A 21,976-nucleotide genomic window follows, 5' to 3' on the forward strand; every position below is an offset into this window, starting at 1 on the left:
TTCAACTTTTTAACAGGTTTATTGACATGTGTATAGCGATTGTCTGTGCACCGGACGATTACAGAAGAATATGATATAAAATAATACAAAATAGCTGTACATAACACAGATGTATTAAAAGGAATGCATTATTAACTGTGAGGTTTTTACGCTGTATAATACATGTCAGCTACTCACTCACCTACAGGAAGATGAGCTCAGAAGTTGAGGAGGTTGAGGTTTTGCCATCTGGAGTAAAGGTCAATTGAAAAGTGTAAGAATAAAAAACAAAAAAAATAGTGAAGGAGCTGCTAATGATGTTACTGGTGGTATCAAACAACCTAAAATATTGTTTCTGATAAACTCATAGATACTAAAATCTAAAAACAAGAAAAGGGAAATTGCATATGAACACCTAGAACCCAAAGAGGGCTGAAATGAAGACTAAAACAAAGAAAAAGTAACTAAAATAAATGTTTCAGGTTATAAACTAGAAGCCAATGAGGGTGCTGCAACGGTTCTTCCATCCACATGCCAATGGTGTTACATTAATTGTTGTATATATCATCTTCAAAAGCAGGTTTCACTGGATTTGGCGTGCTTAGTAAACGGCAGCTGATCGAGATGTTGTTATAGCCTGTTTGTGCCTCGACCGCTTTATTAAAGGAACACTTCACCCAAAAATAATCATATGTTTTTCATTTACTCATCCTGTGTTATGTTGAATTCCTGACAACAACTTTGTTTTTCGTGCATGCCTCCACAGTGAAGAATCCAAAAACTCTTCTTTGCATGTTAAACAACAGCAAAACTATTTTAAAACATCTGTTTAAAAACTCTTTCACAAGTCATGCAGTATAACCCAATCTTTTTTTCTTTTACTAGGATATTTGTCTGTACTGCAGCTGCTGTTACAAAGTAGACTAAGAGTCAACAGATCACCAGCCTGGCCGATTATCAGCACCGATATCTGGCATTTTGCTGATTATCTATATCAGCGTTTTATTTCAATGAATCACTGATAAAATTAATTGAGCATGCGCATTATAGTCACCAACACCAGGGAAGGCAGTATGCAATACATGCAAAAAAGTGTTAGTGTTAAACATTTGCTAAAGGCATTTAAACAAAGTTTTGTGTTTTAGTTTGTAATATTCCAAATTTCAATAGAAACATCTTCATATTATTGTAAATGCATGTCAGTTCCAAATATGGGTTGTCGGTCTCTTTGAGTACTAATAAACGTTAACAGCCCTGAAAAAATGTCTGTCAACCTCTAAAGTAGACCCTACGTACTGTCTATGGAGTATGCATATAACTGAGAAAAACTACATCGTCATAATACTGAAATTTTTTTTTTTTTCCCTCTTGTTAAACTTTATCCCATAACAATACACTGAGGGTAAGAAAACGTCAATCACTGAGTTTGCCAGAGACGGAAAGCTCTGCTGTTGTTGTCTATTTTCAACTTTAAAGTTATAATTGGATACATTGTAAATTCTAACATGCAGTCTTATATTCATGACAGTATATTTACATACTCATTTCTCTGTCGTTTTTATTGATCATAGTTATGTCTTTTTGGTGCCGGTCATGTTTCTTATAAATATTATGTTCACTTTAACAATTAATATTCTTATTATTCCAACTCGACTGGTCCTCAGTCACTTGAATGCGGCGTCATCCATCACTGCAGCTTCTGTCAGCTGTCAGCAAACTGTCAATGAGCTCTCATCTGTCTGTGGCTCAGTCGATGTGACACAAATTCTGCTGCACAGGGGATTTTGGGTCAGAATAAAAGCATGCTGGCTTGCATACTGCAAAATGCAAGCGGATGCAGTGAGATATTCTGGTATTTTTGGCATACTGCCTTGACATATTATTTATTGGGACACACTAAATCTTTTCTGGCTTGCTAAAAAGTACGGCAGTATGGGCACTGGAACGCACAGCGAGTCTCATTTATTCAGTCGTATGCTTGGTGCTTCAAAAACACATTTCACTAAAACATTAATATTCAGAACGCTTTGAGGAGAGTGAAGCGTGTTTGAACCCTGCTCAGTGAAATGCACAGATGCACCTGTTATTAAAAGTAAGGTTTTAGTGAAGATGCATGTGTTTGGGAAGAACGAAGCATACGACTGGATAAATGAGACTGAAATTACACTGCATGAGCTGTGTGAGAGTTTGTAAACAGATGTTGTGATGTAGTTTGGGTTAAACATGGACCCCTTTTACTCCAATTCATCAGTTTTTGGATTTTTCATTCACCGTGGAGGCATGCCAGAAAACACATTTTTCTTCACTAATTCAACATAAAACGGGGCGAGTAACTGATATATAAATGATAATCCTGCGGGTGAAGTATTCCCTTTAAGACCCGTATGTGACTGATCCTAGACCTGTGGCGATCTACCCTCCAGTATGCCCTCTGCTTTTTGCCATTTACATAAGATGGTTACCCTCACGTCTACTTTTTATGTTTTGCAGTTGTTAAAACTTTTTGACCGAACGCGTCTTCTCCCAGGCTTCCTTCGGGCCTCGCCAGCTGTGAATCTGAAATCACTAATCCTGAGCTACAGTAATTATCAACACTACGTCAATTATCCACCGCACTACGGGGAGTTCAAATCTTATATTTAGACTTCAAACGGCATTTTGAAACCAGCAGGCTGGCTTTCAACAGCTTGAAATGTGCCACGATCGGTCTAAATACAAAATGAAAACAAGTGTGGACATCTTTCTGCAGTGAGTTGGTTTGGTGGAAAATATTAGCATAGTAGTACAAAGTGGGATTTGATAGGTCTCATTCACAAACGTCACGCATCTATCAAGTATGAGGATTTTTTTTAGGCTCTCTCTGTATTTTTGTTTTCTTTTGGAGAGGTCTTCCAAAAACAAAAACAAAACATAAATGCTGCGGTTTTAACAACTCGGAAGACATCTTGGTTTGCGACAAACGCTCTCAGCATGAATAACAGGTTGGCAATCAACCGTGCAAAGTTTTTCGAGTAAGTGTACGTGTAGTGGACATACTGTATGTGTACGTTCAGCACATGCAAGCTAGACACAATTTCCATGTGAGTGTGTATTATCAATTATACGTCTTTCACACTTGAGGCTATTATTGAAATTATCTGACTTTTTCGAGCTAGTTCACCAAGCTACACCATAATATTCAGTTACAAAAATAGTATCACAATATAGACCATTCAATATGAGCACCAGGGAAGGCTAAATATAGCCTGAGTATTTGGCTACATTCATTGTCTGGGCAATGTTTTTTTTCAACGGTAGCAGTGTGTTAAGTGTGTGTGTTTGTTGGACACAGTGTTGGCAATGTTTTCTCACTCACAAGCTCTCCTACATCTACCACACGATAATATTCGGAAACATACAGAACTTGCTTACACTGAGTAACATCAGTTAACTAAAACCAATTATCAGTTAGAAAAATAGTTGTTGTTTTTTTTTTTTTTTAAACACTGAACATCTAAAAGAATTCCTCCCGCCTCCCCGAATAAATCCCTCCCCCATTTCCTTACAAAATAGTTTTCTTTGAAACAAAAAACAAAAGGTTATCTTTTGAGGTTATGCAAGGTCAAACCTTTTTGAAACTCCACCACGCGAACATGGACCCTGTTTAGCATAATTCACTAACCAGAGGTGTGTTCAAATCAACACAACGGCTGCCGTGTTCTCCTGCAGCCTAAGTATGCTAACATCTGTCAGCATGTTTAGGCTATTAATGCATTAAAATAAGTGTTTAAATGAATGTGTTTAAAGGAATACTTCACGCCCCCGAGTGATTATTGATTTATCAGTAACTCACCCTGTGTTACATTAAATATGTGAAGAAAACTTTGCTTTTTTTGCATACCTCCTTGGTTAAAGAAGACTCAAAAACAGAAAAAACTCATGATGAATTGAAGTCATAGGGGTCCATGTTTAACAGTGAAACAGTTGTTTAGAGACTGTAACAAAAGTGCAATCCAAGTCTCATTTATCCAGTCGTACGCTCACTTCCTTCCAAACAGACAAGCGTTTTCTGATGGGGAACTGAACTAGAAGTTAAAGTTATCTGTGCTCTCTGCAAAGCCAGACTTCACTGACAAAAACAGTAATTTTACCTCACTGAACGCAGGAGCTGCTGGTTTACCACTGCCTTGATCAGCTGGTTATTTTGTGTTATTGTGCGACTTTGTTGAATCCAAACTAACACTTTAAAACACCAAAATCACAAAATAACACAAATTCACTCACTGATTGAGGCGGCTGTAGACCACGAACTCCTGTATTTAGTGAGCTAAAATTCTTGTTTTTTTCAGTGGAGTCTGGCTTTAAAGAGAGCGTAGATAAGTTTAACTTTCTGTTTGACGGCATGGTTATGTAATATTTTGGAAGCACTGAGCATACGACTGTATAAATATGACTTAGATTATACTGCACACGTTGTTTAAGAGTTTGTAAACAGATGTTTTGATACTGTTTTACTGTTATTCAACCTGGACCCCTATGAAGCCAGTTAATCAAAAATGTGTTCAGTTTTTGGATTCTTTGTTCACGATGAAGGTGTGCAATAAAAACAAAGTTTTCTTCATGTATTCAAGGTAACACATGGTGAGTATCTGATATACAAACTGTTCTTTTGGGGGTGAACTCTTCCTTTAATCACTGATTAAGTTGCTCATCTTTAAATTCTAGTGCTTTGGTTACATCACACACACATGGAAAATAAAAATAAACCACGATATCGAACACGCCTCTGGTTGAGCCCTTAACCTGGAAACCATTTCAGCCATGTTTGACCGCCGATCTAACACCTGGCTAAACATAGCACAACATCTAGCTTATCTATGGGAGTGCTGTTATTGCTGTAGAGAGTTATGAAGTGGATTTCACCCAGTTTATCTCCCGACTAGTGCTTATCCTCACTCTGTTTGATGATCCGGACGGGATCTGGCTTTAAGAGGTGAATTCTTTGTGGTGCGATCATGATACGTGTCGTGCTTCGGAGGGAAGTCTGCAGATTTTCATTCCAACCTAAAACTACACAGGAGGTCGTATTTGTGGGGTTGCTCTGCTGCATAGATTTCACACTAAAAAGATGAACAAAGACAAAAGATGAAAACTGCATACACTCATTTTAAGATAATAATTTCCCCTTCAGGATCACTTAAACATTAAATAGAAGCACAAGCCTTTCACCTCCCACATTTACTGTAAGTAGTTATACGGCCTGCGGAGAACATGAATATAAATCAGCTGGTCATTCAAGAAGGAAGACGTGCAAATCTATAAAGAGACTTGGTGTAAATTAAAGCTGTTTTTTGCAGGAGCTGAGCCCAGGTGAGTTGTACTGTTTGATGAGTGGCAACATTTCACAATCACAATAACATGTTTTAGAAATTAAGAAGTGGTCACGTCGGGTCAATAAGTGCAAGAGCTGGTGTTTGTTTCACCGAGTTAAGGACACACGGGCGCTGCAGACGTGTAACGACGCTGCAGATAAACTGAGTAAAAAAGGCAATTCCTTTCTTATGTGCAAAGAGCTACGTGTCATTTCATACATGGCTTCTGAGAGAGACAAAGGTGTTCAGATCTGTTTGGTGTATAGTTAGTGGAGGAATGATGGAGGGCAAATGACTTTGAAAAAGGGGAAAGCAGCATTTTTTAAGCTCCTGTGTAGGTACAGTTTTACTTAGGAGAACCCTCTTTTGGTAATCAGTGAAAGTGTTTGGTTGGAATGAAAGACAGCAGACACCGTTCAGACTAAAAACTGTCCACATGACAGTAAAGATCATTCACCTTTTCTCCAGATCTCACACCGGTCAACAAGCATTCAAGAATAAACAAAGGGAAGGATTTTCAACCTCAAACTGCATTCAGTAACATCGTTGGACAGTGTTTGTTAAAGGCTGCATTCACACCAAATCAGGCATTGCAACACAAACGCCTCTCCTCCTATTCATTCTCTTTTTTTGTATTTTGGGGGGCTTTTTGCCTTTACTTGATAGGACAGCGTAAGCGCAAAAGGGGGAGAGAGAGGGGATGACATGCAACAAATCTGCTTCTTTTTACATCTTTTCTTAAAAACTATAAAATCTAGTCTTTGTCTTCTGTGTGTATCGAGCACTGCGATTGGCTGTTAAACACTATGATGTTGTCGCTTAAATAAGAAATTACTCTCTCTCTGTTGCAGCTCCCGATATAAATAAAACTGCAGCGTAAAAACGGAGTCAAACGTTTTCTAAAAACTTGATTGTTGCAGTCAAGCCCTCGGCCTTTTGAAATGATTCAGACTCTTCAGAGGTCTGAATCAACGCCGTGGTCATTGTGGCGAGGACGTATCCTCTGTAAATGGGGCGCCCATGAGCTACTGGGATTTTTATTATACAACATTGGCAACTAGTTTTTTATCATATATTTTATACAGATTTTTTTACTAGATGTATTTTGATTTGTATCTATTTATTTTTTTATGTTTATCATATGAAGTTACTTTTATTTTCAGATTTCTATTATTTTACATTGACTTTTGCACTTTTTATAATGCATTATACTGGGAAAATGTTTCTTTCTTAATAAATTGATGCATTTTGTTAACATATTCTATGGTCTATAATATTGTTTATTTTTTTGCAAAGGCATTTGTTAGTGTGACTGTTAAATTGTTAAACCATCATAAACAAACGTACTGAAGACAAATATTCGGTCACTGAGATACGTAGATTGGCTTTCTATAGTTGGTCCATTCTACAACAAACAGGCCAATTTAACTGACACTCCTACATCACGCACATCCCTGCCGCTAATCCGCGCAACGCCAGATTTGGTGTGAATACAGCGTTACAGAACACTGATGTTTGCACCATGAATGAAGCTCAGGCGTCTTTCTGTTACTGTGATAGTGGTGGACTAGTGAGGAGTGGCGACTAGTCGATAGGGCCCTGAAAGATGAGCCGCGTCCAGCCGGGGGTGCTGAGGGCGGACGAGCAGAAGGGGCAGACGGGTCTAAAGGCGTGCGTCCCGTGTGGAAGCGGGGTCTCGGCCCAGTACCTGGCTGTCCTCTCTGAGCAGACGTGGCCGCACGGCACAAAAGCGTGAGTGGGAGCTCCAGCGTCCACGTACACAGCAGGCTCGCAGCCCAGCCACAGCGGCACGTAGGGGCCCACGCTCCTGCACAGGGGACATTCTCGGCGGGTCGTGGAGCCCTCGCCCTCTCCTGGCATCTCCACTCCCTCGGATCTCTGGCCCCAGTCGTGGCGTCCGTGGACGTGGCCGCAAGCGAGGTAGACCCAGGGCTGACGCTCTTCAAGGCTGAAATAAGACATCGACAGAGCGTCCGGATTTTAAACTTTTAATTAACTGGCATTAATTTAGAAAAAGAAGGATTTTTTTTAACACAGGGTTCCCACACCTTTTCATGGACAAAATCTAAAACTTTTCAATGACTTTTCAAGGACTCTTAATATTTTTTTTTGTCTTGTCCCACTTATCACCCACCGCCTGATGTTTTTCAAACATATCAGATCCAAACTCTATTCAAAAGTAATTTCAGGTAGCTGGCATACATGAAGGGAGAGATGGAACAGAAAAACGAACAAAAACAGAGAAACGTACACAATGGAAAACGAAAGTCACAAATTGGCACATAATAAAATGACAAAAGCATGACAGCTGGAAGAAAATACATTTGCTTTTATATTACATAACCTGGAAGGTTATTCATGAAAAACAATTTAATTACACACAAAAGAATTTTCCTGACTTTTTCCGTGACTGTGGGAACTCTGGAAATATTTGGTGGCTCCCACCTGTGGCTGCGTGGCAAGCTGGGAAAGGCCAGCGTGCTGAGGCCGACGGGACACTGGGGCCGGGACGCATTCAGCTCCTGGCGAAGTGCTTCCAGGTGACGTAGGGTGGGAGCGCGCATGAGCCCCTCGCCTGTGCGCCACAGCAGGGTGGCACCACACAGGTCGACCAGTGAACCGTCTCGTAGTGCGCTGCTCTCACCCTCCGCCTGTAAAACACGATGCACAGATAGACCAGTGCTAACTATGAGACCAAAAACAAATGTCACAACCCCGATGCAGCCAAAATGCAACAACACAACAGCCAAACTGGTGACTCACCAGTTTGCCCCGGCTGGGTCCGGAGCGTGTCTCCCGCAGGGCGTAGACGTCCCCACAGACAGAGATCTCCCTCCACAGACCCTGTTTGGGGTCCTCTGGGAACCCCTCCGGATGCATCACCAGCACCCCGTTGGTGGTCAGGCCGTCCATGTGCCCATCAGGGTTTTTCCATTTGGTTGCTTTTTCCTGTGGTGGGAAAGACACGAGATTACAGACTTTTATGAGTGTTTTATGTAAGAACTTTTATGTTGTGTATATTGTGAGCAAAAACTTCAGGCTTCAGACTGTTCAGTATGTTTTGTTTCCAACTGTTTTTTTCTACTTTGGCTACAATATGATGTCAGATCATGACAGATTTCTTTATATGGTATCTGCTCCGGGGACACTGCTGCAAGTGTTCACATTACGTAGCCTATACTGCTACAAGCTAACATCAGGGAAACATTCATTCTTGGTTGCAAATGTTGTTAATTTTGTCCAGATCTCAGAACATATTCCCACTGGAACATGTTCAGGCGTGTTTAGAAGCTTTCACTGGTGATTTTTAATGGGAAGAAATGCCGCTATGGGCGCTCATTCCCTGGCCGCATGTACGATAGTAGATGTGGCTGCATGCTAACATCAGGGAAAAATGTTATCTTGGTTGCCGATTTCAGATCTCATTCCTGCTGCTGTGGGGATTTTTTATTGTGGAAATTGCAGCTATTACCCATTACAGTTACTCCCTTTCCACCAAATTAGTTGTATTTCTTGAACTGGTTCCATTCAGGATTCTTGGACCTTTAGTGCCATCTTTCGAACCAGCCCGCGTTTTCACCAGAACCATTGCAACACCGTGTCATGAACTTAGGACACTGCACAATGCACAACAGGAGAAAACACAACAGGCAACATCTCAAATAACACTGACTTTTCATTAAGAACCTACAGTATGTTGCTGTTATGATCATCGGTCCACTCACCCCTAAGAAGATATTTTTGGAGGAGTCGAAGCCTGCGGCGTAGATGCGTGCAGTGTAAGGTGGGTTGCGTTCACACACCACTCTGCAGGCGAAGCGTGAGATGGTGCTGGGAGCGATGGAGGGGTCCTCCCCCTCCTTCCCCCCTCCAGAGGTGTCTGTCACCACGAAGTCAATGGGACTTTCTGTGGAGCGTCCGATCTGCGAGCACAGCACAGAGAAACGCTCACTGTAGGTCACACTCCCGCGTCGATGGAACTATATTTACTCAAATACAAATAAGGCGTACTCGTATTTTACAAATATGAGTAGTCTTTTCTTCTTATGATACTTTGTACTTTTATTCCACAACATATCAGCATGAAATATTGTACTTTTAACTTTACTACAATTAAAATATGTTTTCTTATCAATTAAACTACCCAAAAGTCCAAGCACAGAAACGACTGATTACTTGATTCTAAAAAATGTATTCACAACTATTTAAAATATACAGGCACACATTTAGGACCTGGTTACAGCAAACTTTCCTCAAAATAAAATTAGTTTACATCCTGTATCAAAGCCTAACATTTCCAAAGTTTCTTTAAAGTCACTTTTTTTTTTAATAAATTCCAAAAACATCTCTCAAATTTTGACTGCATTAATTACTTATATCTATAATACTTTAAGCACATTGTCCATATTTTACTTACATACTTTAAAAAATAACATTTTCAGTGCAGGACTTTCACTTGTAAAGGAGAATTTTTACAGTGTGGTATCAGTACTTTTACTGAGGTGAAGAATCAGAATAAAAATGAGTACTGGTATATGTAACTATACATTAAGTCAGAGCTTTCGATTCACACTAGTTTCATGCAGGTTTTGGATTTTCTAAAACCTTCAGAGTTTTGTTTCTCACATGATTGTGACGTTCATTACTGTGAGTGAGCGACACGTATATCATCATTTACTGGACATTAAATAAATCAGTGATACTATTAGAAGAGCAGAACTTTGTGTTTAAAAATAGACTTTCTTGGGAGATTTTCCACTAAAGTCTTTACACTAATGGTCACGATGGACCTAAAATAATCCACCCACTGTAGAAATCGCTTTGATGGCGTTACATAACAGCGTATTTTCGGAGAAACTCATCACACGTGTAGGATTATTTTAGCTGTAAAAAGAGCCATTTTAGTTAAAAGGAGGATGTGTGAGAAAAGTCGCCTCTGTTGTTCTGATTTCCTCGGTGGTTACCTGGAACATGTCTGTGTTGTTGTCATGGCAATACTCCACCACCACCGTCTGGTTACGGGACAGAGTGAAAGAGATGCTGTGCTGCCCCCTGCTGTGGACAGCCTGCAACGACAGCAAGCAGAGATGATGATGCACTCGTCTTCTGGAAAACTCTTTTTTAATTTTTTGGACAAAAGACCCAGAACTGCAACTTGTTCAATCAACATTTTCATCTGTTATGGATTATGGTGACGTAATCTATATGCACTCCTCTGCCACTACACTCAGTCCATCACTCCGCCCTTAGATTCATAACTGGATGCATCATTGGATGCTGTGTGGGAAAGATGTTTGGCAGTCACATGGCAGCAAGAAGATATCAGCAATTTATTCTGTTTATTTACAAAGCACCTCTTGATAAACTTCCTGGGTATCTTGCGGGTCTTTTAAGTATAGAACAATGTCTCACAGCTCTAGATCAGACTATTTGGTCCTCGAAAATCATTATGTCAGTACTGACATCGGGAAATTGGCTTTTAAATATTATGCCCCACACAAGTGGAACATTTTTCACAAGCTCTTATAATTAGATGCAATAATCTCTTTCAATCAGTTTAAATCTCTGCTGACTGACATGGAGCACAGTGAAAGCGTGTGTTTTCCTTGAGTTGATGTCCTACGTGTTGGTGTTTTGCAGTATTTTGTTGATGTATGTAGTGCCCGTTGTGTGTTTTTAACATGTATTTTAGTAGCTGCCACACTTCTCATGTTTTGTTGATGTATGTTGTAGTGTACTTTTGTTGTTTTTATTTGTAATGTATTCAGGGCGTCCATGGCCTTTCCTGTTTAAATAAAGGTAAAAAAAAAATTGGACTGAATGATATCATTACCCAAAAAAATCCATAAGATGTACCTGCATTTGATAACAGTGAAATACAAGTTTCATGCTTTAATGTTACATATGATGGCAGCATGTGACGATGACCTCATGGTTATAAAAATATTTATCTTTATTCAATGTCATCAACATGTGTCAACAATCATGCATCCGTATGAAGGCGCACACGCACACACACGCACACGCATGGATAGACAGCCCACACACACCGGTCATCATGCTTAGTCATCCTTCCTTTGGCTCTTTCATGAGCAGAAACAGGGAGTCACAGGAAGGAAACTAATGTTGCACGCTGATAAAACAATACACAAACACGCTCACACACACGTACCTTGCTGTCCTGTGGCGTGTTGAGGATGTGCACAGCGCTGGGTTTGACACCGTTGGCCTTGGCCCTTCGGTACAGAGCGAAGCGGCTCTTTCTGCGCCCACGGTCTCCGCTTGGAAGAGAGCCATTGTACCTGGAGGAAGAAATAAAATGTGAGCGCGGACAGAAGCACATCACAACTCAGTCGACAAGCTCGCATGTGTTCATTCCACTTCATCTATTTATCGAGGAAGCCTAATGATGCGGGAAACACTGTTATTTTGTTTGCATACTGTATTTATGATCTGTCATTACTCCTGGGAAAAGTAAAGCTATAAATAAAGTCACTGATGCTGCCAAGATGTCTGGAGACATGAGTGCAATTAGAGCACATGCTCCGATGATTTTGGGCATCTTTACAGCAACATTACTGTAGTTTCTTTTGAAAAGCATCGCACTCAGGCCACTTGCAATTCATATAAAAGTGCTGAACCCTTTATAAAAAGGACAATTACCACTTGATCTCACTCACTCAGCTCGTACTTGATGCTCATACTTATGGAAGCAGAGCTCGCTCTTTATCTTAAATGCATTTTCAGCAGGACAGAGTCATTTTCACGACATCATCGCACAATATCATTAGCCAAAAAGCCTTGACTCACTGCTTCGGTTAGATTCTGTATACGACTTTGAAGTTTTGTGTTCATTAATAGAAATGAAAATTAATAGAAATGAGAGTGGTAAATAATGTATTCTAGACCCTGAGAGTTTTATAATTCAATATCAAATCTATTTTAAAGAGATGATGTCAGATTTCATGTTATTTTAAAAACCAGCAAGGCATGGTGTTAAAGAGACAGTTCACTCAAAAATCAAACTATTTTGCCCCTTATCTGTGGTGTGATTTTATTGTTTTTTATGGTTGCATTGCACGTCTGTCCGTCCTGAAAGAGGGATCCCTCCTCAGTTGCACTTCATGAGGTTTCTACCGTTGTTTTCCCTGTTAAAGTTTTTTGGGGGCAGTTTTTCCTAAGTCGCTGTGAGGGTCCAGGGACAGAGATATATCATATACTGTAAAGCCTTCTGAGGCAAATTGTGATTTGTGATAATGGGCTTTATGAATAAAATTGAATTGAAAAGTGCTCTTTATCAATCTCGATTATTTTAGTGTGAGCTGCAGAGTGCTGGAGATATCAGCCGCACAGATGTCTGCTTTCTCTCCAGTATAATGGAACTAGAAGGCTCTTGGCTTGTGGTGCTCAAAGCGCCAAAAAAATACATTTGAAAAACTCAACAGCAATGTCTCTTTCCAGAAATCATGACCTGGTTACTCAAGAAAATCTGCAGATATTCTTGTGAGCAGTTTCATGGAGGAACTATGTTGTTTCTACTGAATTATACTCGCCAACTGAATCACCATGCAGAAGGTACCAAACTTGGTAATTTTAAGGATACCAACCAAATGACATTGATACTATCATGTACTTTAAATCTATTCATTCCAAATGCTGAGAGCACATTTGGGTGAGAATGCCAGCTTTAGACAAGAGGCTGGAGTGCCGTTAAGTGCCCTGAAACCTGAAAAAAAAAAAAAAATGGAGCTCCCAGAGCTCCATATTCGCTCCAGCACCTACCCAGTGAGCCAAAACTATCGCTGTAATGCCAATCTGCCAAGACAGTTTAGGCGTCTGGTCTATTTTCTTTGATATTATTTTAGTAATAGCCCAGTATCACTGATAGACATGCAGACACACACACGAGGACAGACAGAGACAGCAGATTAGCTCTGTGTGTGATTAGAAATAAGCACAATTTCAGTTGAATCTCCTGCATGCAGCTTGTTCAAAAATTCCATTTTTGTGGTTTAAGAAAATTTTAAGTACTGAAAAAAACGGTATTGTTGTATCAGTTACAATATGAACTCTATCCAACCCTAAACAGAAGGAAGTGGCATCTTGTCCTAGCTCACTTGGCACCACTCAGCTGCTAAGATTACAACGCAGCCGACAAGGATGCTGTTAATGTTTACATCTCACCTTGTCACAGGTATAAGAACGTGTACGCGTGTGGATACAAGCTTCCTTCTGCACGGTGATACGGTTGGTGGGTGCAGTTTGGTGGAAAAAAAATAGTACCTTCATGAAACCGGATTCTTCTCTCTGTGTTTGGTACTTTGAGCACCTCCAGCCGAATGCTATCTAGTTCCATTATATCAACGAGAAGACAGACATCTCTACGGCCGATATCTCCAACACTCTGCACTCACACCAAAACAATCTGCTCGGATAAACAGCACTAAAGGTAAGAAGGAATAGCTTTGTTTTGATTTCGGGGTGAACAGTCCCTTTAAAACCTTTCTGGTGTCGGTGCAAACTAAAAAACTGACTTTGCCCCACATTCTTCTTGAGGCAGAGCAGAACATCATTGTCACAGTTTGAGTTCACGCAGAAGGTAGCGAGCCGGTTTTAGGCTTTCCACTAATCAGCAGAGCATGGCTCTTATTAAAACTATTCAGAGGATACCCAGAGGGCAAGAAGACTTTGAGGGACAATAACAGTCTTCACTGGCCTTCAGACTTGATCAGATCAGAGGACATCTGGTCCGGCTCTGCTCTGATGTGTCTCTCCGTGTCCTCGCAGTGAAGGCAGAAGAAACCACTGTGTGCTTTGACAGTGTTTGTACAATAAAACTGAAACTATGATTGATTCATCGAGGAGTCTCTCTTAATAAAAAATTAATCAATGACAATTTTGAAAATTGATTTAGCAATTAATACATAAAAAGAAAATGCCAATAAGCTGCTGGTCCTAGCTTTTCCAGTGCAAAAATGTCCCTCTACATCTTCATTTTAGATCATTACTAATGTAATACTTTGGGTTTTTTCCTGCTGGCCAGACTGCAGTTTTAAGACGTCACTTTTGGCTCTGGTAACGTGTGGTGGGCATTTGTTATATGTGTTCTTGGGCTGCGTTTAGACGCTTTTTGCAAGCTGTTTGACCCTTTGCAACTTGAGCAACTTGGTTTCTAAAACGTATTTGTTTTCTTTCTAAAACATGGGGCAAAAAATCAATCCCCAACCTGGCAAGAAATGTCCCACAAATTGCAAGATATTAGAGAAATGTGACAAGAATATTACCTAAGATTTAGTTACAAAAAAAAGGAGGATTATATAATATAAAATATTTAAAAAAAACAATATTTATACTTGTTATATGTTATATTTAAAATTAGTTTACAGGAAAAAAAATACTAATAATATAATAATACAAAAAATATTAAAAACTATATATGTTTCATAATTTACATTTGCTTATTTTCATTTTTTCTCATTTTTGGGCTATGTCTTGTTAAGTTGCTTATTTTGAAAGGGTTAAGATAGAAGTCCAGTCAGTCATCAACATTTCTGACCTGAGTTGTTGCAAAAATGAAATATTTTTTTACCTCTCTTGTTTTATCTTGATATGATTTTTTTTAATGTTTGGGCTAGCAGATTGTTTTTGATAGAAAAATGTTTTTTGCTGGTTAAGTTTGTGTGTGTGTCTGAGGGAAGTTTGTTGACACTATGCATTTTTAATCTGCTTCACTTCCAGGAATCTCAGGACCAAAATTAATATTCTGTGGGTACCAACCCTAACGCCAGATCAGGGCATGCTGAGGATCAAATCAGGTGCAATAGCCGGAAAAACCTAAAAACAGGCCACATTTACTTATAATCACAGACAATGACCCAGTGCTACCTGCTCCCTCCACGGCCCTGCCTGTCAGTTTAAACTGGACCCCGGCTGACAATAGATGGTCTGTGTTGGGAAATGAAGACACACGAGGAGGACGGGCTTCAGAGAGGTCTGGTTAAAAGCAAAATATATGAAATGGGAGTGAGAATAAGAGGGCACAGGAGAGAAAAATCAGCTCACAGAAAGAGAACGGTATCGTTGACAGAAACAGAAACAGAAAAGAAGTCAGATGCCATCATGAGCAGCAGAAGCAGAAAAGGTAAATTAATGCAATGAAAGGGCAGGGTGCAAAGAGACAAGAAGGAGAGAGGATGCTAGGCAGAGGGTCGAGGGTAAAGGCCGGCGGAAGAGCAGCTCCACAAGATCTGCCTGGGCAGTTCTGGCCCGCATCACGCATGTGTGCACGCCATAAAGCACAGTATGAAATATTCACTCCCTCTGCCCCTCGACACCGAGTTTATTTTCGTTGAGGGCAAGCCACCGAGGAGGGTCTGCCTCTGTGAAAGTCAGCACTCAGCAAAACACTGGGAGGCTGGCAGCAAAAGGTCTGGGCGAGAGACGGAGGAATGCGACAGTGATGAGAGGGGTTAACGGCCAAGATAAAAAGGTGTGCGGGAGATGAGAGGGTGACGGGTTACATGAGTGAGATGCAGGGGCCGCACTGTACACGGTGTCCAGGCTAAGTAAGGTAACGAGCGGTGGCAGGCAGCCACTGCAAAGATCACAAGGCCTGCAGTGAAGCAGGCATCGACCACACGGGGCATGTGATCATCAAGGCTGACAGATGCAAAGTCGAAATACACTTTGCGCAAAACAGGCCGGGAAAATACATCTGACAGGAAGCAGCAGAGAGAGCAGTCTGGTCTGACACCTGGTATCTGCTGACAACAGCCCATTTTACACTGAGATCGGACTATATAGGGCCGCTATGAAGTCCCTTCTTTATGCGTCCTTTGCATTTTTACACAAAATCAAACGACAGTGAGCATAATTCCGCTTCAGTGTGTGATTTTAGACAGCATGCCGACATCGCAGAACCAACATGTTTTCTTTTTTGGCTGTTAAATTGTTGCTTTGGAGTTGTATATTTTGATCAATGTTGTTTTTCTGTAGCTTTTGTTGCTACAGAGGTTTTTCTGGTTAAATAAATAAATACATTTTAAAAAAGAGCTGTGAAGGGCATGACATTTAACACAACAGCAGTCTATAGTGTGAAATAAAACATACGTGTCGGCAGCTCTTTCTGAACAATAACAATAGTATCAGCATGCCAATATGTCATGTTATATGCATTAAACAGTCACACCCATCCTGCTCCCTGTCAGTGCTGTTACTACTTTTGAAATTGGTGCTACAGGACTAGAGAAAACAGAGAAAAAGATGATTTTGCTCAAGAGGTAGAAAACCCTCAACTACCAGAACGCAACGTGCCATAACAGACTGATAAATGCTCCATCTGTTAGGTGACAAAAACAAAACAACGGCAGCCAGCCGGATCTTGTATTGCTGTTAAACGGAAATCTAAAAATTCTTTCGGAAACATCTGAGGTGAGAAATAGGCAACGCAGTGACAGAAACTTGGTTACGTTTGATCAGCACTGCTTACTTTCTCAGTACGGTCCCCACTTCCTGTTCACAAATTCACACTATCACAGCTAAACAGGGCGTTAAAATATGTTTCTGAAAACACATTTGGCGAGAAACAGGCAGTGCAGTCACATAATCTTCAATCAGCGCAGCCTAATTTAATTGTTTGTTCGGATTTCGGTTTGAGTTTGACATACTCTTTGTGTCCGCGGTGGCAGCACGGTTGGCGGTCAACACAAAAATGCAGATGTACAGTCTAGTTCGAGCAACATCTGTAAAGCCAGCAAAACTCCGCCCAACAACATGTCATTTGGCTGAGTTTTGCCGGGGAAGTAGAGATTTCTAGGCACTGGTTAGATCCTTTTAAAAAGCGAGACAACGCCGCCCTCACAATCTCACCTTTTATACAAAACAGCAAGACCAACGGCACAAAATGTTAAGCGGGGACACAACTGAAAATGGGTCTGAACCATGAAAAGTCCCATTGATCTGGATTCGGGATCACCTATGTAATGACGTTAACACAGCAGTGAACTGCAACTGTATTTCAGAATGTGACATTTTTAACAAACTAAATCATGCTGCCTAACAAAATAACAGAAATAACAGAAGCAACCTTAAAGTTACAGCAATATCGATTTCTCCTGACATGATACCTATAATAGCCTGAAAGCCTGTGGCCATCACTTGCCAAACAGCATCAATCCAAACCTCAATCACTACTCTCTTAAAGCGAAATTATACAAATGCAGCCCTCAATGAGCCACATAAAGCATGGTGGTGCTCGCCGCAGAGCACGCTTGCATTTAACTTGCATGCCCCAAACCTCAAAATAGGCATTAAAACGATCAATTCTGGTCCGAGGGTGTAACAGGACCGCTCTGTTCAAACAAGTCAGATGACGAGGACTGATCAGTATTCTGATGCAGGCGGGCTACAGCCTCCTAACTCCATGTTCAGCCAGAGGGGAAGAGATAGGCCATTAGGTCAGTTATCTTTGGCATACACAGGAAGCTCTGCAGGGCAAAAGGGAGGCCTGTAAGCCTGGATATGACTGTGTCTGTGTGTCTGTGTGTGTGTGTGTGTGTGTGTGTGTGTGTTGTGGCATTTCTGGTCCCTGCAGACTCTGCACAGTGTGGAGCTGTAGGGGTGGAAATGCTGTGGAAGCTGGTGGCTGTCATCAGCACATCCTGCCTACTGTGTGTGGGTGATGTCGAGGGGCTTTTCTCCTCCTCCGTCTCCTTCTTCCTTTGGCATGGGTGGTCATCTGGCTGTTTATTAATTAGTTATAACATCATATGAGCAATGCATTTTGCAGACAATGATATCACCCTAGTCCTACTTTTAGCAGCATAGTATGACATCATTGGGATTTTCAGCCTGAGCAGCCACTATACAACCATTGATGAAAAAGCTACATCCGTAGTAGCCTTGTGTGCTACAGCTACAACACATTTTGCAGCTTTAGCACTCCATGCATGATGTGGAAACAACACAGTGGCATAGTTTTGAAAATATACTCTCATTTGTGGCATAAAGTTAGTTTGTAACATTACTACACAGTCACAATTTGGTGATATAGGACGGTTTTGTGCTATAAATGAGCTAAAATGTGCTTCTATTGAAGATTTAGTGAGCAAAAAAACCCGACTATAAAGCGTTGGATTAAAGCTAAACTCACACGTCATCTGTTGGCTTTATTGTGCCGATGCTGCCGCTACATATTAAACGTTAATTTGCCGCTGGAGCGTTTCACCCTGCCTACACATTTATTTATTTTTTTTTACTATGGCTTTAATTTGGAAGAGACTTACCCCAAAATGACCAATTCGCCGTATTTTACCGGGTCTTTAACGGGCACATCATCATCTCCGTCTTTTTTCGGTGAATTCATCAAGACTGGACTGCTCCAGAAGAAAAAAAAAACGCGTCCACAACGGCAACAGTGGTGAGATAAAACAATGCTAACACACTCGAAACTGAAAGGAAGTGATTTAAACTGGTAGTCTTATCAAAGTTTGGGCACAGTTGGGCAAAGTTTTTCCGGACTTCTTGGCGTTTGTTTTATTGTTTTAATCCCGTGAAGGCGCATCTTTTCGTGGCTTTTGGGCCAGTGTGTAGCTAGTTAGTATCGCAACATATCTGTTCAGTAGCTCGGGATACAACAACGGCTAACGGCAGGGAGTGGCGCGTACCAATGTTTTGTAGGGGTGGTCGTTCAAAATGTATGTCTAAATTGTCCACAGAATTACATTAACTATAGAAAAATACGTCACTGTCAACGATTTTAGCGCTTAAAAATGCCACGCTAACGAATACGTAAATAACATATATTAATAAATCATGTTAAAAACGCGTTTTTAAAGACGACCCCCCCTTATTGGACACGAAATGTACGCAGCCGTGATGTGTGGCTCTCTCCCTCTGATAGAATAAAATGAGGCATTTGGAAAACCAGACTTAGTGCCCACATTCACTGACATATAGCGGCGTCCTGGCACATTTAAAGTTAAACACCAGGTCATTTTGTGTCAGGTGTGTTAATAATACAGCTCTGCTCTCGTGGGTCATTATGGAGTCTGACGTAATGAGATGCTCCGGGGGGTGTGGTGTAGCGCGAGGATTTGGGTCACCATTGCGCCCCAGACGAGACACCTTCTTTTCTTCTTGTCTGCATTTCATGTGGGAGTCTGGAGACAGATATAGGCCGGCTGGAGGAGCCCACACTTTCAGCTCTCTCCCTGTGTATCTGTCTGTCTGTCTCACACATGCACAGAGAAAATACTCTGTGTAGTTACTCATAAAGCTCTGACCACATGAGGGCAGTGCGCCTCATCTGCAAAGTGCAACTTTTCGGGCTATGAAGTTTGTCAACTGCAACTATTTACATCAGGGATACTCAAACTGCTTTGTTTGGGGCCCACTTTTGCAAAATGGCAAGAGGCCAGGGGGCGTCAGTCACAGCAGTCCTATACATGTTTCTAATATTTTCAGAAGTTTTTAGGATTTTAGGATTTTTCCAGGATTTTGAACCTTTCTTGAATTTTAGGACATTTCTAGGACTTAAAGATGTTTCTAGGATTTTAGGACATTTCTCGGATTCTACGACTTTTTTTTTTATTTTGAGGGCAGGGTGCAAACCTTTTACTAAAAGTACCTAAATAGTTCCCAATGTGAATCACTTTACTTTTATTGTGAATTGGAAAATTGTTGTGGGGCAACCTGGCACTCGACGGCCTGATTTGGCCCACATGCCACAGCCTGCGTTTTTCTACATAGGTGCAAGACACAACATTTATGGTTCTTTTGCCTCTTTTTGTTATTTTTGTCTCTGTATGGTTGTTTTGTGTCTCTTTGAGATTAATTTGTGTCTTTTTGGCTGTTTTGTGTCTCTTTATGGTGTTTTAAGTCTCTTTCTTGACGGCATATATTCAATTGAATGTCATTTTACAGGTGAAAGCCACATGGTCCTTTTGGCCCCTGAGGACAGATATGCAAAAGGCCCCACCAGCTCTACACATACAGGTAAGACAAAGACTTTGTGGCAGTTTTGCCTTTTTTTCTTGTTTGTGTCTCTGTAGATGTTTTGTGTCTTTTGGCTAATTTTGTGTCTCCATCATGTATTTTGTGTCTTTTTTAGGTTGTTTGTGTCTCTTTGAGATCATTTTGTATCCTTTTTGGTCGTTTTGTGTCTCTTTGTGGTCTTTTTGAGTCTGAGTCTTGATGATACATGTTAAATGTAGTGACATTTTGCAGGTGAGGGCCAGAGGGGCCTCTAACACTTAAGGCCACGAGGCACAGATATGCAAAAGGCCCCACCAGGTCTTCTACACAGGGGCAAGACACACAGACTTTGGGATGCTTTTGCCTCTTTTTTGTTGTTTTTGTCTCTTTGCAGCTTTTTAATGAATCTTTGAGGTAATTGTGTGTCTTTTTTTTGCGGGTTTTGTTTTTCTTTGAGGTATTTTATGTCTTTTTTTGGTTATTTTGTGTCTCCTAGAGGTAATTTTGTGTTTCTTTTGGCCAGTTTGTGTAGTTTTGGGGGTCATTTTGAATCTCTTCCTGGTCAGTACAGGTTAGTTTGAGTGACATTTTGCAGGTAAGGGTCAGGGGGGCCTATGTGTCTCCCCCATTAAAATCGCTGCCTTGCACTGGACTATTAACACCCACTGTATTCCCCTATGTGTGTTTTTTGTTGGAGTAACATGTTAGGATTCAGATGGTTAGAGTAACATGAATGAATGGGATGGAGACCTGCTGTTGGCTCACATGCAGCTGCCTTGTCACATTCTTGACACATTTTCCTCCAGCAATAACCTTGCATGTTGTTCATTGTTGTCTGATGAGACAGAGAGCGTTCGCTGGGGGCTTTTTGGACAGAGACGGGGTGTCAGTAACAGAATCTGTAGCGGCATGGCTGCCTTCATCTGGAACAGTAGCCTACCTGATGTTCTTGGCGGGCTGCAGTAACATGTAGTGGCTTGCGTGTAAGTCACAGAGGCGCCATGCAGTACTCTGCATGACTCTGCAGCGTGTGTGGTGATGTTGGCCCTTGCTGTCAGGTATGTCGGTGCCATTAAAACATTTGCCTGTGCAAATTTACAGATGTTACCTGAGTGATATGATAACAAAATGGAAATGGTCATGCTCCCTCACACGACTACAGAGAGTCTATTGAAGAGGCGGCGACTCATCAGTGAGCTTCAGCATTAACAAAACCAAACAACCACACCCTTGATCCTTGTGAATGACAGCTCACTCAGGAACTTATCAACCGACTCGAGTGCTGACTCACCTCTTTAGGGTAAAGAGTAATACAGTTTGAGAAGTTTAACCTCCCACATACTTTTCATCTGAGATACAAAGTAGAAACTGGCTGGACCAGATGTGTGTGTGTGTGTGTGTGCGCGTGCATGCATGTTTCAGTGAGTGTGTGTCTTTCTTTCCCACTCTGGGATTAAGGTCACACCCTCCTCACTCTGTGTTCCTCTCTTTCTATCCCTTCTCATTTTCTCTGCTCTTTCCTCTGCTGTTTGCTGTCCTTCCACGTTTGGCTGAAATTGAATATTAAAGGGACAGTTCAACCAAGAATAAAAAATAAAACACATTCTTCTTCTTACCTGTAGTGCTATATTTCAGTCTTAACTGTTTTGGTG

At 41.0% G+C, this 21,976-nt stretch overlaps 1 protein-coding gene across 1 annotated transcript; it reads right to left on the minus strand.

The window, feature by feature from the left end:
* Positions 1-19,009, minus strand: LOC121955390 (E3 ubiquitin-protein ligase pellino homolog 2). The gene is made up of 7 exons (XM_042503331.2): positions 18,635-19,009; positions 11,524-11,653; positions 10,316-10,417; positions 9,077-9,274; positions 8,115-8,300; positions 7,797-8,002; positions 1-7,299 (listed from the first exon to the last, which is right to left on the minus strand). The coding sequence occupies exons 1-7, from the start codon at positions 18,712-18,714 to the stop codon at positions 6,915-6,917; spliced, it is 1,287 nt and encodes a 428-aa protein (XP_042359265.1). The 5' UTR covers positions 18,715-19,009; the 3' UTR covers positions 1-6,914.
* Between the last annotated feature and the right edge of the window lie 2,967 nt (positions 19,010-21,976).

The sequence above is a fragment of the Plectropomus leopardus genome, chromosome 16 (genome assembly GCF_026936395.1).
Source record: "Plectropomus leopardus strain MGB_pleo_1.0 chromosome 16, ASM2693639v1, whole genome shotgun sequence".
NCBI lineage: Eukaryota > Metazoa > Chordata > Actinopteri > Perciformes > Serranidae > Plectropomus > Plectropomus leopardus.